The 17018-nt window shown below is 32.4% G+C and overlaps 3 protein-coding genes across 6 annotated transcripts; 1 reads left to right on the top strand and 2 right to left on the bottom strand.

Moving 5' to 3' along the window:
- Window positions 1-5: 5 nt before the first annotated feature.
- LOC126761027 (alanine--tRNA ligase, mitochondrial) lies at window positions 6-4320 on the bottom strand. Its single transcript, XM_050476906.1, has 12 exons — window positions 4054-4320; window positions 3820-3993; window positions 3612-3757; window positions 3353-3550; window positions 3150-3294; window positions 2942-3081; window positions 1907-2883; window positions 1248-1404; window positions 896-1181; window positions 601-821; window positions 334-535; window positions 6-269 (listed from the first exon to the last, which is right to left on the bottom strand). The coding sequence occupies exons 1-12, from the start codon at window positions 4219-4221 to the stop codon at window positions 63-65; spliced, it is 3021 nt and encodes a 1006-aa protein (XP_050332863.1). The 5' UTR covers window positions 4222-4320; the 3' UTR covers window positions 6-62.
- Window positions 4321-5470: 1150 nt separating this feature from the next.
- On the bottom strand, window positions 5471-11813 carry LOC126761396 (85/88 kDa calcium-independent phospholipase A2). 2 transcript variants are annotated; one of them, XM_050477513.1, is made up of 14 exons: window positions 11606-11813; window positions 10310-10602; window positions 10036-10206; window positions 9665-9793; window positions 9162-9515; window positions 8837-9102; window positions 8574-8762; window positions 8405-8508; window positions 7803-8336; window positions 7658-7745; window positions 6327-6450; window positions 6136-6259; window positions 5977-6070; window positions 5471-5916 (listed from the first exon to the last, which is right to left on the bottom strand). In XM_050477513.1, exons 1-14 carry the CDS (start codon window positions 11613-11615, stop codon window positions 5778-5780), a joined length of 2619 nt encoding a protein of 872 aa, XP_050333470.1. In that variant the 5' UTR covers window positions 11616-11813; the 3' UTR covers window positions 5471-5777. The 2 variants fall into 2 exon arrangements, with proteins under 2 accessions (XP_050333470.1, XP_050333471.1); XM_050477514.1 differs by lacking the exon at window positions 11606-11813 and adding an exon at window positions 11186-11275.
- Window positions 11814-12110: 297 nt separating this feature from the next.
- On the top strand, window positions 12111-15001 carry LOC126761781 (protein phosphatase inhibitor 2). Of its 3 annotated transcripts, none has more exons than XM_050478165.1 (5): window positions 12111-12178; window positions 12688-12847; window positions 12946-13113; window positions 13176-13267; window positions 13387-15001. In XM_050478165.1, the coding sequence occupies exons 2-5, from the start codon at window positions 12765-12767 to the stop codon at window positions 13746-13748; spliced, it is 705 nt and encodes a 234-aa protein (XP_050334122.1). In that variant the 5' UTR covers window positions 12111-12178; window positions 12688-12764; the 3' UTR covers window positions 13749-15001. The 3 variants fall into 3 exon arrangements, with proteins under 3 accessions (XP_050334122.1, XP_050334123.1, XP_050334121.1); XM_050478166.1 differs by lacking the exon at window positions 12111-12178 and adding an exon at window positions 12188-12286; XM_050478164.1 differs by lacking the exon at window positions 12111-12178 and adding an exon at window positions 12242-12354.
- Window positions 15002-17018: the final 2017 nt, after the last annotated feature.

Raw genomic sequence — 17018 nt, 5'->3', positions numbered from 1 at the left:
ACATGTAATTATTTTACTGAAGTGTTTTTTTTTTTTCTTCTTTTGATTTTGTAAAGCTCAAATCACAACAAAAGGCGTTGAGAGGCGAAAGTCTGTGCCCTTCCGATGGCTTCTTCTAATTGTTCTTCGAATAAAGTGGACACTTTTCTGCCTTTCATATTACATACTTCTGCAGAATCTTGACCCTTTGGTGCTGAAACCTGTGATTTAAAAACCACTGCGAATTCTTTTAGCCACTGTTCGGCATCAAAATGATCGCTGACAAATTTCTGTAAATATCAACAATAAAGATATCTGCACACATGCTTTGTTAAAAAATAGAGGTTGTAATACCTTGGGCACACAACAACGTGCTTTAACGATGCTATCACACATGCTAGCTACAAGTATCGGACGATCGGTACAAAGTTTTGTAGCTCTTTGCAAGGGCACCTCCTCGACCAGTGCTGAGCTTGTGATGTAATGCACAATGAAGGGATGGCTTTTAATAGGTTTTTCTTGTAATAACGTTTTCATTTCGACCTCGACAAACTCTCTGCAATAGTTTATCATAATGGAAAAAGAGAAATGCTATATAATGATTATAAAATAAATGCCTACTTTAAAGTTGTCCGGGTTGTTTCTTTAAGCTTTTTGAGCATATCATTAATGCGTTCTATGGTGTTAATTTTAAACACGTAAGGTAACGCAACTTCCATATGTATCAAATTGTGGCGTATCTTTTGCAGTTCAATCTCAGTGGCATTTGTAACATTATCAGTCTTAAACTCTTTATCCAGCATGTCTACACGGTGTTGTAAGAGAGCTGCTATTCTTAAAGCCTATAAAACATGATAGATTTTGTACCGTTAAATTTAACAAATAAAGACTACTTATTATATAAGCCTTGACATACATTTTCTGCGGCTTCGCCTGCAACTGCTGTGAAAGAAAATCGTGCACGATTCGTTTGCCTTAGATTTGTGATGCAAAAATATTCTATTTCTTGTGTATTTCTCACATGTGTGCCGCAACACAATTCTTTGGAAATCAATTGAGGGTTCTCACATTTTATGCTTATCAACCGTAGTCCAGACTCAGGATAAACTTCCCCAGGTATCATTGTAATATCGTCTTGTTGTAATACGTCACTGGCGTTTATAATCTTCACATCCACTGGCACTTTTGAGTTTATAGTACCTCTATTTGTATAAATTCGAGCACGCTTAGTTTAAAAATTTTAATTTGGTATTTAGTTTCCTACTTACACAATCATATCTTCCAGCTGTGTAATATCCTCCTTTTTAATGCGTTTTCCAATTAGACCTACCTCAAGCTTGAAGTTATCAGTCGTAACGGCACTGGAGACTTGATAAGTGACCTTTTTGAACAGCGTACGGATGGCAGCATTTAACAAATGGATTGCTAGAAGAATAAATAATAAAATAAAATAAATAGATTCACAAATTTTACTCTTGAATTCGAGTTCTAGCAAAATTAATTAATCAAGAAGAATCGATGATATCATTTCCCACTTGTATTTAACCATTCCAATCACATGCGATGGAACAAAGATTATTTTCTTATTATTTATCATAAAGACTATTAAGTTTTCTATAATCTAATGGTTGTATGATTACTAAATCTAAATATACATCTACATATCGTCACCTGAAATGCAAAATAACGTAACAACATTTTCGGAAATTTACAGTGACATGAATGAAACACGAAATAAAATGGAACATGAGTGAAACAGAATTTTAATATTGGTTAAAACTAGTTTATATTTGATCCGGAGAACCAGAAAATGTTGAACATAAGTAGTGAAGCGTAATCTATAAGACATTCAATTTCGAATTTTTTGATGATACGTTATTTTGCATTTCAGGTGACGATATGTACATTTGTATTTGTGGCTACATACCTGTGTGATGACATGTTGTCAGCTGACGTCGATTAACATCTACTACCAGCTTTATATTAGCACCTGCTTTCAATATAAAGTCCTTTTCAACATTCGACAAGTCACACACATGTATAATACAATCATTCATAGCTATAACTTCTTTGACAGGCAACTCAAGTGTTTCGCCATTTGTTTCAGATGTTAGCAGCATTGAGCCAATATCACTTTGCTGTCCACCAGATTCATGATAAAAGTTTGTGATGTCTGTTGCCACATATAATAATTCTGATTGCGAGTTATTCAGTGACACTGTGTTTGATTCTTTGCCTTCAAATACCATACCAGTAACTCGGGCCGAAACACAAGGAATATTATACCGCTTTTCATCTATATCATAACTATAATTATATTTCGTACTATTATCTGTGTAATTGAGTTTCTGCGTGAGCAGTAGGAGCGCTTCGTTTGTCTGCTGTTGATTTCTTAGCTTATTTTCACTGCTACCATCGTTTGAGGAAGCTTTTGATCTCAACTTAGCATTCGCTATTTCCTTCAAGTAACCATTCAAATCACATTCCATATTCTCTAATTCCGCAAGTTTTTTGAAATTTTCCTCAGTTAAACCATAAGTATCCGTAAGTTTGAACAAAAATTTACCGGGTATGATATTGTTATTAAATGTTTCCTTGTGAATTTGGAAATCTCGATAAGCTGTCACAAAACCGGGACATTCCATTAAATCAACTTCCTCCAGATTGGGATATTCCATTAGGACCTCAGCAAATGCCCTCGAAGAGCTTTCCCGTAATGCCTTGAATACTTCGCGTTCATGAGCTATTAATTCGAGTATGGAATTTTGTTTATTATATAAATCTGGATACGCCATACCTATTGTATCTATTACTATAGGTATAAGTTGAGATACCAACATCTCATTTTTAAATATATTTTCGCTTATAGTAAATACTTTGCGTAAAACCCGTCGCAGTTTTTGGCTAAAATATTGAATAGGAAATTTAGATATTATATTGATTTCTTGTGTAAAGTAAATACTTTTGATCAGGTAACATGCCATCTCCTAAACAAACCGTTATCATCCGAGAGTGGTCTGCTAGAATTCTATATCCTGTATCCAGTGTAGCGTCTTCTAGTGGGGTTGGGAATTTACTACTATAATGGGGTGCGTGTGTTATCTAACAAAACCCAAGTATTTTAAATATACTTATGTATATTATTAACATAATCATAAACAACAACATACTTTTTGAATGGCGTTGAAAATTGGCATGAAAAGATCTGTATCATAGTTGGATGATTTATTTTGTAAAATGGCAGTTAGTCTTTCGAATCCCATGCCTGTATCTACATGTTGAGCGGGTAATTGTGTTACAGATCCATTTTCGTTCCTAAAACGAAATCCTGATTATATTACATTTTCGAAAAATTGAAAATAATATTATTTACCTATTGTATTGGATAAAAACCAAATTCCACAATTCGGTTAAATCTGGTCTGTCTGTGTTAACGAGCTTCGCGCGTTCATGACCTTTTGTGGGACAATGATCGATATGTATTTCTGTACAGGGACCACATGGGCCAGTCGCACCCATTTCCCAAAAATTTTCTTTACAACCAAACGGTAATATTCTTTCAACGGGAAAACTGTTAAGAAATTATAATGTAACAAAATATGATACAAACTTAGTTTGAAATTTTGACATACCCTAAACTACGCCATATTTCATAACATTCCAAATCCGCAGGCAAACCAAGTACCTTATCACCTGCAAAATATGTTACATATAATCTACTTGGATCAATGTTATAGGGACCACGTAAAAGTTCAAAAGCCAGTTCACAGGCTTCGCGCTATTTCAATAAAATTGCTAATTAGAGGAGGAAAAAACTATATAATATTTTATTATATGTACCTTAAAATAATCTCCAAACGACCAATTTCCTAACATTTCAAAAAAAGTGTGATGATAGCTGTCCTGACCGACAATAGAAAGATCATTGTGTTTACCACCAACGCGAATACATTTTTGCGAATTGGTTACTCGAGGATAAGGCGGTTGAGCTTTACCCAAGAAAACGGACTTGAACTAGATATATACATACTTTTAATACAATTATTATGTTCTATATCATAACATTACACCTACTTGATTCATACCAGCGTTAACGAATGCCACGGTCGGGTCACAGAATGGCACTACCGGGCTGGAACGCACAAATTTGTGATCATGATTTATTTTGAAATAGTCAATGAATGTCTTGCGGATTTCCTGAGAGGATAACACTCGTTGTAACTTTTTGGCAGAGGAATACATTGCGCTAACAAAGCGCTAATAACTACAATAAATAATTGTATTGTTTGCCCAATTCTATCGGCAAATATTGTTCTAAAAGCCGGACCAATTAATAGTACACTACAGAGAATGAAAAAAAATATATGTAATATATGTATTTGTCAAAATCGTAACACTTGCGTTGCCAACATTAAAAGTATGAAATATATCAATCGGATTCTAATCGATTATAATGTATATCGATAGCACTTGTTTAAAAAATTCTATTTACTAAGATCCGGCCACAGAATGATTTTGAGACTTGTGCTGTTTTAAGTGCGATAACGGTAAGAATACAATTCTTAAGATTTAAGCCTTAGTGATATTGATAGCCACCACCCACATATTGCGACTAATTGAATATCGAAAGCATCACATTTTCACAAGAGAAAATATCAGTGATAATGAAGAAACTTCAATGAGCCGACTAAGACCTGGGATAATTTGAAAACATTTCTGTCAAAATATGTAACGTTAGTTAGACTTAAATAAGAAAATTAACAATTATATACAATATGTGTGCAATTTCCAAACTAACATAACCTAATAGTGAAATAAAACTCATAAATCCATACATACATAACTTCATTGTAATTGAATAATATTCTTAGATACATATATTGTGAAATATTTACATTGCTTACAGATTTACTATTAATATATAAATGTACATATATACATATAATGTAAACATCATTAAAAAATAATTTTTCGACTATGAAATTAAAAGACGGAATGCTTGTTAATTAATAGAATAACATTCTTATGCAAATAAACGTGACGTCATTATGATCTAAATACTGATTTAGTCTTGAATAAATACAGATACCACTTATTTAGAGACCACGATATGACTCATTTCGTAACTTGACAAATAATACAAAATATTTTTAATTGATATTTCGCATTGCACTTTAGTTAAGTAATTGCGACATCATACGAGTACGCGTTTATGATTATATACGATTCATTCAGTTCGCTTACGCAATTCAGATAATCCATTTACATGTTCTATAAATATGATAGATCTTTTCCAAATAATACGCGTACAGCCAAAGTGAAACTAAAAGCTAAATATGGACCTTTTACGTAAATTTACTTGCATTTTAATAGTCCGTCCCTGGAATATATTAGAATCATAAATATCGTTTTTATTTGTGCATAATGGAAACTTGAATGTACATATGTATGTATGTATGTTGTCGCTTTTAGAAAAAATTCATAAAAAATCTAATATTTGATAGAAGCTTTATTATACCATTGTTTCTATTTCGAGCTACACGCAAGTAAATTTCTTCTTTTTTGAAAATATTTGAGAATCAGTTGATGCAAGTGATGGATATATACAAGACTTACAATGAGTTATGACTAATTTAATGAATGCTCTCTCATGCCAATTTTTTATATTATATAAGATTACATTAATTTGTAACATATTATAGTAATTACTTTTTATAAAACACATAATATTAAATTTTACTATTATTATTATATAATTATATCTGAAGCGAAATGTTTGGCTAAAACTTCCTTATATGCTATTTCAAAAAATTTATCATTTCTATTATTTTGTTGCGATTGTTGTGCATATAGGCTTTTGAATGCCATAACATATTTATCAGTTTCTGATCATCTTTTTCATCCATGGCAATGTCTTCATAGAGTTGTGGATTGAATCTACAATGGTATGAAGTAATAAATATTTGATATTTGAAAATGTACTGAAGTCGGCTATACCTGTAATATGGAACACCGATAGTGCTGCACCAGGCGCGTGCGCGATCGACAACGCGTCCGTCAGAAGCTGTCGCTTGATCCACAAGCAAGTTACCTATCCATTTTATTGTAATGATAGTTTAGCAAATTATATGCGCTCAAGAACGTGCTTTCACTTACCAATTGTTGAGAACCCGTAAGCTAATTTGGCGGTATCCCATATGCTTTCAGGGCGAAACAAATCAATATCCTTAAGCGCAGTTACTGGTATCAAACCGGTGCCTAAGGAAACAACTATTGAAACCTATAAAAGATAATATGATAAAGGAAGATAATAAGAAATACAAAAATTAATTAAAATAAGCGCTTACCGGGACAGCCTCTTTTTCACGACCCACACTGCGTAATGCCATATTGTACTCATGTATTTCGGTCATAGCGTCCAATGTCGGGTTATTTGCGATTAAGCCGCCGTCAAGGAAATGCCCAAAAGCACTGTGGACAATCAAGTGAATAAATAACTCAATTTACTTACAAAAGGATTTCAGTACAAAAATTGTTAATTTAATCCAAATACGTTGAAACAACGCAAAATAATATATGTACATATGTTCCAATTTAAAATATATTGAAATGCAAAAATTGCTAAAGAAAGTTATTAATAAAAATATAAACGGGATTACGACTCACGAACTTAATGTACATATGTTGTTTAGAATATTTGTAGAATTATGATTCTAGGCTTTTAATGAATACTAGATAAAATAAAAACAAGTAAGGAAGCGCTAAGTTCGGGTGTCACCGAACATTTTATATTCTCGCATGATAAAGTGATAATCGAGATTTCAATATCCGTCATTTACATATTTTTTTCTTTTGCTGTAAAATTGATTATATTAGTAGTTCCTGAGATATGGTTTTTGGTCCATAAGTGGGCGACGCCACGCCCACTTTAAATTTTAAAAAAGTCTTGGTGCAGCTTCCTTCTGCCATTTCTTCCGTAAAATTTAGTGTTTCTGACGTTTTTTATTAGTCGGTTAACGCACTTTTAGTGATTTTCAACATAACCTTTGTATGGGAGGTGGGTGTGGTTATTATCCGATTTCTTCCATTTTTGAACTGTATATGAAAAGGCCTGAAGGAAACGACTCTATAGAGTTTGGTTGACATAGCTATAGTAGTTTCCGAGATATGTACAAAAAACTTAGTAGGGGGCGGGTCCACGGCCACTTTTCCAAAAAAAAAATACGTCCAAATATGCCCCTCTCTAATGCGATCCTTTGTGCCAAATTTCACTTTAATATCTTTATTTATGGCTTAGTTATGACACTTTATAGGTTTTCGGTTTTCGCCATTTTGTGGGCGTGGCAGTGGGCCGATTTGGCCCATCTTCGAACTTAACCTTCTTACGGAGCCAAGAAATACGTGTACAAAGTTTCATAATGATATCTCAATTTTTACTCAAATTACAGCTTGCACGGACGGACGGACGGACAGACAGACATCCGGATTTCAACTCTACTCCTCACCCTGATCACTTTGGCATATATAACCCTATATCTGACTCTTTTAGTTTTAGGACTTACAAACAACCGTTATGTGAACAAAACTATAATACTCTCCATAGCAACTTTGTTGCGAGAGTATAAATATTTAATAAATACGTTACACTCTCAAAAAGATTGCGTAAAAATCTACTAACCGGAAATATGATGGTGCTGCTCCTGTCGCCCGAGCTGCACGCCAAACTAGTTGTTCTTCTGGGGGCGGTGGAGGCACACGACGATTATCTATCATTATATACATAAGTAAGGATAATATAATCAATATAAGACATTGTTACTTACTAATAGGTGTAACAATTCCTAGAATATCGCTGGCGCTGTGATAATTTCTAAAAAGATGCAGGTCCACTGGTTTACGATCAGCCATTACACCGGTTATCATAATTTTTGGGTGTTTAATATCCGTCATTACAGTGAACTCGCCCAAATTGTCCTTTAATATTTTTTCGAACAATTCACTTGGATAGGGACGTGAGCCAACGAAACATTGTTCTTTCAACCTCAAGTATACACCCAAGCATTGGCGCATTGTTTTACCACAACCGAGAGCAAGTGATAAAATGCCGCCAGTGCTAGTGCCTGCAATCCAATCAAACATATGTACAATTGGGGTTTGAGAAAGTTTTTCGATTTCCAATAGCATTTGCACGAGCACCAGACCACGAATGCCGCCACCATCTAGGCATAATAAACGACCGCGACCATATGGCTTTTCACCTCTATTGCTAGAGCCACTAGAAGACCCCGGTGTTGTTGGAGTATTGGCCCCAGTAGCATCCCCACTACCATTGCCTTCCAAACTATTACTGGGCGATACTTATTCGTGTAGAAAATAAAATTACGTTTAAATTGATTGAAATTGCTAGTTATGAATGTTCTTCTACCTTTTTTACTGTCGGTATTGACTTTCGTGGTAAACATCCCCAATAGGGCATCCATAATACTTTGTCCTTTTTGTTCTTTCTCGGTATCAACGATAACAGTAGGTCTGTCAATTAGAAATATGTAAATGATTTCTGAGAGTACAGTTCTATACATGTGGTTAAAACCTACTCCGGTGTAACCGCGCCACCGTTAAACGATGTACCCAAAAAGCCATCGATTGCTTGACGACTAGTTGCTGCTAGCATATTTTCAATATGCTCGCGTTGCTCAACTGGCTCTGGTGACTCCGGTGGTATTCCATTGTAAGATCCTTTCGCGTTGCAGCCTGCGGGACACTTCGTGCTTGATTCTGGGCATCTATTAAATTATACAAAGTTGGAACATATAATACTAACTATAAAGTCTAATTAAATATATAATAGATTTCCTACCTCTTGGCACCAACTGAATGTAAAATATAAAGAATTTCACTGTCTTTGCCACCATTTGAATCTGTACCGACCATATGTCTAGGTGTTTTCCCATCTTTATTTTTCATATTTATATCGCAACCAAAGACAACAAGACATTGAACAATAGGTACCAATTTCTTTTCGATGGCTATATGTAAAGGTGTGTTCCCATCTTTATCAAAAACATCAATATCAGCATCATGAGCGAGTAGCGTAACAACACATTCAAATCTGTTTCGAGCAATCTGAATATCAAGGTAAATCAGTTATTCCTTTGTGAAAGAGTACTTAAATTCAATGTTACCATCAAATGAAGAGCTGTGCGCCCATCGAAGTTAGTGGCATTGACATCGCATCCCTGCATGATGAGAGCATGTAATGTTTCACGCGATGAAGACCAATGCAGTGGAGTTCCACCGTACTTCATATCCTGCGTGTATAGCTTATTTGCATTCGTTTTAAGAAATTCAGCAACTGAAGTCGGTGTACTAGATTTGTATATTTTACTCATATTTTTGGCGTTTAAATTAACATCTGCCCCAGCTAATAGTAAAGCCTTCACGCACTCTGGTTTGTCCGATAAACATGCCAAATGTAACGGCGGATAACCATCGGAATTGATGTGATTGAGATTTTCCGTACTTTTTGAGGTTAACAACTTAAAAGATGAAAAAAAAAAATCATATTATGAATTTTGAAAAAGACGAGTACAAAAATAAGACTCAAAGTTGAAAACCCCCAAAATATTTTTCATCATTGCTAAAAACTACTTAAGTTTAATACAAGTTTAGTTTTAATTTTACTTACATTTATAATTTCTTTTGTTGTGCTAGCGGCGTAATGGAAAATAGAATTACTGTTGTTATCCAAATGTTCCATTTTACACAGTGGCATCAATGTCTTGACCATTTCAATATTCCCGGTTTTGATGGCAAGCTAAATATATTTTAGTAATAGTAAATAAACAAGTGGAGAAGGGCTAAGTTCGGGTGTAACCGAAGAATTTATACTATAGATAGGAAATACTTTCAGTTGATGGCAACACTTAATATTACGAAATATTGTGAAAGTTATTGAAGATGAAAGATGACTTTTATACTCAGCTGCAACATGTTGCGAGAATATAATAAGTTATGCTCGTATATTACAAAAAAAATCAATGTTTTTGTTAATATTACCTGAAATGGTGACATAAGGTGTACATGGTCAGAGTAATCAATGAATTCCAGGACTTTGGGATTGCTAACGTAGTCCACAAGATTAAAATAGGCAACTAAGTGAGCTAGTGACCAGGACGGATTTTCTGCTAAGGCGTCACATACTCTTTGTATACCGTTAACATTGAAAAACTAGGTATTTTAAGCGATTATTGATTGTTTAAATAAAATTGTAAAAAACTTTTACTTTAAAGTCAATTTAAATATACATATATGTGAGTTAGCACGACATTACCTCTTTAACGATAGAAACAAATACGGGTAATCGATGTACAAAAGCATTGAATCGGTCTTCTGCTTCTTGCTGAATAGGCGAACGATATAAGCTAAAGCAAGTGTTGACGGGGTCATTAACATGACGTTGGAGAACAATTTCGTAGCATGCCTTTTTGTCTGTTGAATTGAAGGGCGGTGAATAAAGTACCATGCCTTCATCTCGCCCTATTACTAATAAACTTCCTAGGGATTCGCCTTTAATTTCCAGCACTTTATTTGGCGGTGTGTCACCTCCTAATAATCGTTGAAGAACTAAATATTTAAATGAAATAAAAAATAAATTAAGTGAATATAGCAACACAAGGTATTAATTGTCGAAAAAATGTACATAGCATGAATTGGACAAACCATTTCCGAGTAACAAAAGCATATTGTTAACCTAAGGTATTTTCTAAGATTTTCTTTCTGTAACTGATTTTCTCATAATATGCTATTTTAATTTTAAGAAAGAAAATAAGAAACTAAATCAATTAAAAAAATCTGTTTTTATATTATAATATATGTATGTACATAAATTTTGACAAATACGCAGTTAAGAGGGATCATCTTCTTGTTTTTTTGTAGTTGCACGTCGTAGTCTTGCCTCTAGTTTAAATTTTAAGTGCAAAAGATCAAACGCTGATAAGTCAGTATATTTCAGACAGTTTAACTCATGCTGTATGTATGTATGTACATACTAATGCTAATAATTATATATGTATTTATAAATTTTTAATTTTTATGTGGCCATATTCTGAAAGCATTGACAAATTTGTGGATTTTGTATTTCTCACAAAGGTTGAGGGTTTTTATTTATTAATGCTGATAGAATAGCTGTCAGCTGGTTCTACATTACCGGAATTTTCCTTCACCTTTCTGCTATTAGGGCTGTTATTTGCGCGATCTAAATCTATTTGAATTGGAAAAATGTAAGCTAATTAAACATTGCCTATGCTTGTGTTTTAATTGAAAAAAAAAACTGATATAGTTCGAATTGATGTAAAGATTAGTCTGAGGTTCAGAAAGTGGGGACTCCCCAGAAGAGAACTTTTACACATTTTTATCGTGTGTGTCACACTGTAATTGTAGAATTGATTTCATTTTCCGGTTTATTTTATGTAATTCTTATGAACAAAGAAATCAATAGAATGTACTATAGTTACATACATATACGCGGTTATATATTACACCAACAATTCGGAAATTTTGTTTGTGTTTAAATGACAATTGTGCACTATAGAATAATAAAATATATGTATATAACACTACTTCTAACCATTAAACATAATGTAGCTTTCTGTTAACTGCAATTTCTTTTAAGATATTTTCGTTAATTTCCGTTTACGATGACCACTTTTTCACGAGTTTCTTTTTAATTTTATTGTATATAAAAAAGTTATTCCGTTGGATTCTCTGTTTACCAAAGTTACACTACTTTAATTGTTTAAAAAATTCTGTATCAGGAATCAGCTGCTTAAGGCAGTGTGGCTGTACATAAATTTTACCTAATAATAATAAGAGTTGCCAATGTGGTGTATTATTCCCCATAAATACATTATATTTTTTCTTTAATTTGGTTAACATATGAGAGTCAATAAATAATTAAATTGGTACGAAAATTTCAATTGATTAATTATGAGAACGCAATGAGTCTTTTCCTTGTTGTCAAATGGACTCCGTAATTCAGGCTGGTTCAAAATTATCTGTACAATATTGTGGTTGAAATTGGCAGCACTTTATTATATTTTGCTTTGCTATAAACTTTGGTAAAATTTCCTATTTGGTATTCGACTTTTCAGCTGTCATATGGAAACAGCTAAAAATTCTTCCGTAATCGAAAAGTTTATAGGTACGCAAAATGATTTTTTTTGTTTTGTGACATTCTTAAGTCAAATATATGTAAAAATTGTTTGTAATTATTTTTTCTAGAGTGAGAGATTACACATAATTAAAAAAAGTAAATCAAAATAATGCAATAAGACCTACTTTTTTGGGTGGAGCGGATTTTAGAACAATTATATATATGTAAATATATATATAGTAGCTTTAATTTCGGTGAAAAATCAAACATGGAAGAACATGTGTAATATTTCAACAATAAAATTTAAGAAGTTCTTAAGTTCTGCAGAAGTTAAAAACAATGGATTGATTTTATAAATGCAGTGATTTAGCCTATAAAAAGGGCAGATTAAGGGTGTCGATTAATGGAATTAATTCTTGCCGGGAATTTTTAGTATTTAAAAATTATACGTATTTTTTATTCTTATTTTGGTTTGAAATGTTTATGCTCTTTGACTATACTACATAGATAAAATACACACATTTACAATTGATTTAATTATTTTGGTTTATTTATAGACACTGTGTAATCGGACAGTTTCTGAATTAGTATACCAAAAGCTTCAAATCAAAACTAAAGAGTCAAACGCATAAAAATGCAGGACTCGCCTGACGCCAAGAAACCTTGCAAGGGCATACTAAAAAATTCCAGCAGCTTTGATAAGCCTGGTGCCGCGAGGTGAGTGGAAATTTCAATGTCAAATAGAATCCAATTAATATGTGATTTTTCGTTTTTCCGAATAATCGTTTTTTATTTCTATTGTTCTCTTACTACAGCTATCGCAAAAGTGCGAAGTTTGATGAATTAAATGTTCTGCAAACCTACCACCCACATGACAAAGATTATGGTCATATGAAAATTGATGAACCAAAAACGCCATACAATTATGTTATTCCAGATCTGGCACATACCGATGCGTTAGACGCAAATTTACTTGCGGAGAAGTAATATAACTAGAATTGTTACATTCCATAACTATATTATATGTATTATTGAAAATTTACAGGTTGCGTATAGCTGCAAGTACTCAATCGCCTGCATTCGGTTCTGAAGACATTTCTGACGAAGAAAACATCGATGAAACACCGGAAGAAAAAGGTACGCTCGTGATGTGGCTATATGTTGAGATCAGTGAATAAAATCAGAGAATTCGCCATACTTAAATCTACCATTTTCAAACCAAATAAAATGATCAATTGTTATTTATATTTCTTTAGTTCGTCGACTTGAGTTTGAACGTCGCAGAAAGGCGCATTATAATGAATTTGAAGCGGTTAGGCTGGCGCGTAAATTGATTGAAGAAGAGCTGGGCGATGAAGATGATGAGAATGATATTTCATCTATTGGGGAGGATGTTAAATCGCTATCTTCCGCTGAAAAATCCAATAACGAGGAAATTGAAATTCAAAGTGAACACACAGAACAAGAAGTTGTACCAGAAAGTGCAGTAGAAGAGGAAACAGGCACTACGGAACAAGACTCCGAACTTGATTCTTCCGATAGCAATCGGGCTTCAGCAACCAATATGGATGTTGATGCACAATTGCAACCCTCCCATCCCTGTTACGGAAGGGATTAGTATATATACAAATATATCATAATTCAAAAAACATACATTACTCTTTGCTGCATTAAAGAACGTAAAACTTAATTTAAACAAAATATTTGAATCAACGATAAAAGCAACACGTGATCGTTCGAAAGATTACATTTATTCTTGACAATTACATAATTAATGAGAGGAATAAAAAAAATTAATTAATATAAACATTGCTATCTTTGCTTACATTGATGCGATGCAATAAAACTGTGTCAAATTAAAAATATGTATGCTAAAGACAGTTTGATTAAAAAAAATGAAGCTTTGAAATAAACTGTATTATTGAAATAAAACTTCTGACGGCGCGATGACGAATTATTCAGGCGTTTAATGTTTTTTGTCTATAATAAAAATCTTTATTAAAATAGATTTGAAGATGATTGAGCGAAAATAATGAAATATTTTTAATTATTCTGGTACAAAAAAATATAAATCGAATACATTTAATTTTTAATTCCTAAAAAATACACAAAATACTATTTCATCAAATTAAACGGCGAAACTGTTATTTTCTAATTGGTTCGGAGGTTTAAAAATAACAAATATTAAAAAAATGAAATGAAATGAGAGTTACATGAAAATCACTTATATTGAACATTGCCATTGTTATACTACAGTGAAAAACAGTTTTTGTGACTTTTTTGTTCAGAAAATAATATAATTACCATATAATTAAATATGTAAATCATATACACAAATAATTTTAACGTGCATACGTAGACTAATGTATTTTGAATGGCAATATTGTATAGCAGAAACAAAAATGATGTTCTGATAAAGAATTTTTAATTTACCCAAAATATTTCCTGAATTGAAAATTTTAAAATAATTTTGTTTATTAGAAATACGAATTAGCCATATAACTACTTCTTGCATTTAATTATGTATACGTGTAAGAACATGTATATATTGATAAAGCTCTAATAAATGCACTATTAATGGGCAGCTATTTATTATCGTAATATAATCTTAACTTCCGGGCCAATCGAATACAATCCGTTTGTCTCCAGTGGAAATTTATTTGAATTGATGGTCAATTATTGTTGCGCTGAATTAATTATGTAGCAAAATCAATATGTCAATGCATTCAGCGGTTGGCAAATGTTTATATTTACTACATGTAATTGTTTGCTTTGTGTAATTGTGTGTAAGTCAGAAGTGACGAATACGAGTATAACTTCTACAATTAAAGACCACACATGAATTTATTTATGTGCAATGATTATTACTTACTTGAATTGTATATTATTATTCTTAAGTCAAACATAATCTGCTTCGCCCACGTGCAATTGTGTTTATAAATTACAGCCTGTGATAAAAATAATTAAAATGAGTGATCTTCATTTGGCGGATTTTTTACAAACAAACGTGTGTTTGTATACTAAGAGGACGAATTTCGCAATGTTATTTCTCTTTTCCACTTTGCAAAGAGTTAAGCACTTCTTTGTGTATAGTGTTTTCAAATCTGATGAATCTCCACCAACTTCACTTGGGTGCTCGAATAGCTCGATGATTTTTACCTAAAAATGGGAGTCATAGAATGGTCTAACAGAACATGTAGGCTGATTTTCACTATTTTTGGCACTAATAATATGTATGTGTAATGCAGTAATATGTATGTTAATAATGTGTCACAATAATTGACCGATAAATGCGTAAAAATGAGATTTACAGTTATATAGTTACATTTAATAAATCTTTGTTACTAATTGAACATGCAACAAATACATTTTTTTTTAAAGTGGGCGTGGCCTCGCTGTTCTAAAAGATTAATACCCATCTTAATGGGTGAAAAAAGAATTTTTTTGTTTGGTAACATACTCTGAGAAATAGATTCTTAGACACCTCTACAATAATCTCTCAAAGTACGAGTCCTTTTTTTATTTAATTTTTTAAATTTCTTTCTTTCAAAGCATAATTTAAAATTTTTTTTTTAATTTTTTTTTAATTTTTAATTTTTTTAAAATTTTTTCTTTGATCTTTAATTTTTTTTTCAATTTTATAATTTGTTTTCTTTAATTTTATATATTTTTTTCAATTTCATAATTTTTTTTTAATTTCATACATTTTTTTTAATTTTTTTCAATTTTTTTTAAATTTTTTCTTGTTGATTTTTGACTATGAATATCTCGTAAACGCTTAACTTAATCGAAAAATTATAAGACACCAGTTTGTAGTGCTCGAGTCTTGAAACCAGCATTATCATCAACAGCAACGACGATGTTAAAAACTGATAAGTCGGTTTTCAAGAGAAAGATATTGCCGAAGATTTATATTCCTTTGCGCATTGGGAACTGCGAATACCGCAGTCGATGGATCGATGAGTTGTACGAGATGTACGACGACATTGACATATGTACATACATATGTAGTTCAGCGAATTAAGAAACAGCGGCTACGAAACAAGTTGGAAGCGAGATTTAAATAAAAAAAAAAAAGAAAACTCTAAGGCGGAGGACTTTCCCGTTACAATTAATGGTCCGGTATTAAAATTGAATAAAATCGATTCGAAAATAAAGATTCTACATCGAAATGTATGATATCGACCTCTATCAATGCTGCAAAAGTCTATTGAATCTACTTTTTATGTTAGCAAGGTTGACTTTCATGTAAATATTTCGGATATTAAGTAGACATTATACATGATAAGTTTAGCATAAGTTAATCCGATATTAATAAATATTTTTTTTATAAACAAATTTAGTCCGAAATTTTGGTCAAAAATGGATTTTTTTTAGAAACTGCCATTTTGTCAAAAAATATTTATTTTACTTAATCCTTCGATTAATTACTGGATCTAATATTATTTTAACTAAATCTGTTTGGTTTTTTTTAATTTTAGAGGATCCAGTTCAGAGATGTAGTGATCGCCGCAGAACGTCGTTGTTGAGAGAAGCTGCCCCAGATCAGCTGTAGTTACTTTCCAAATAAATATTTTTACTAACCAAAAGATACCATAATATGTGTACAAATTTTTGGATCAATAAATTTATAAGTATTCTCGAAAAATCTGGAAAATTCGCATTTTTTGGCCCTCATATACCTGAACTAAGAATTTCCGACTTTTGGTTGTCTTTGTACCACATATATGTATATCGATCGATATGGAAGACATATTAGCAAAATTAAGTTAACGTACAATACTTTATATATTAGGGTTTAGTGTGGAAAATATGTGAAATTGGTCCACAAAATAGCTCAGCTCTCATATATGTATGTATGTACTACATACAATGATTATCGTTTGAA

Source organism: Bactrocera neohumeralis, chromosome 6, assembly GCF_024586455.1.
Source record: "Bactrocera neohumeralis isolate Rockhampton chromosome 6, APGP_CSIRO_Bneo_wtdbg2-racon-allhic-juicebox.fasta_v2, whole genome shotgun sequence".
In the NCBI taxonomy this organism is placed as follows: domain Eukaryota; kingdom Metazoa; phylum Arthropoda; class Insecta; order Diptera; family Tephritidae; genus Bactrocera; species Bactrocera neohumeralis.
The sequence above is the reverse complement of the archived record's forward strand: the minus strand, read 5'-3'. Positions and strand labels throughout refer to the sequence as shown.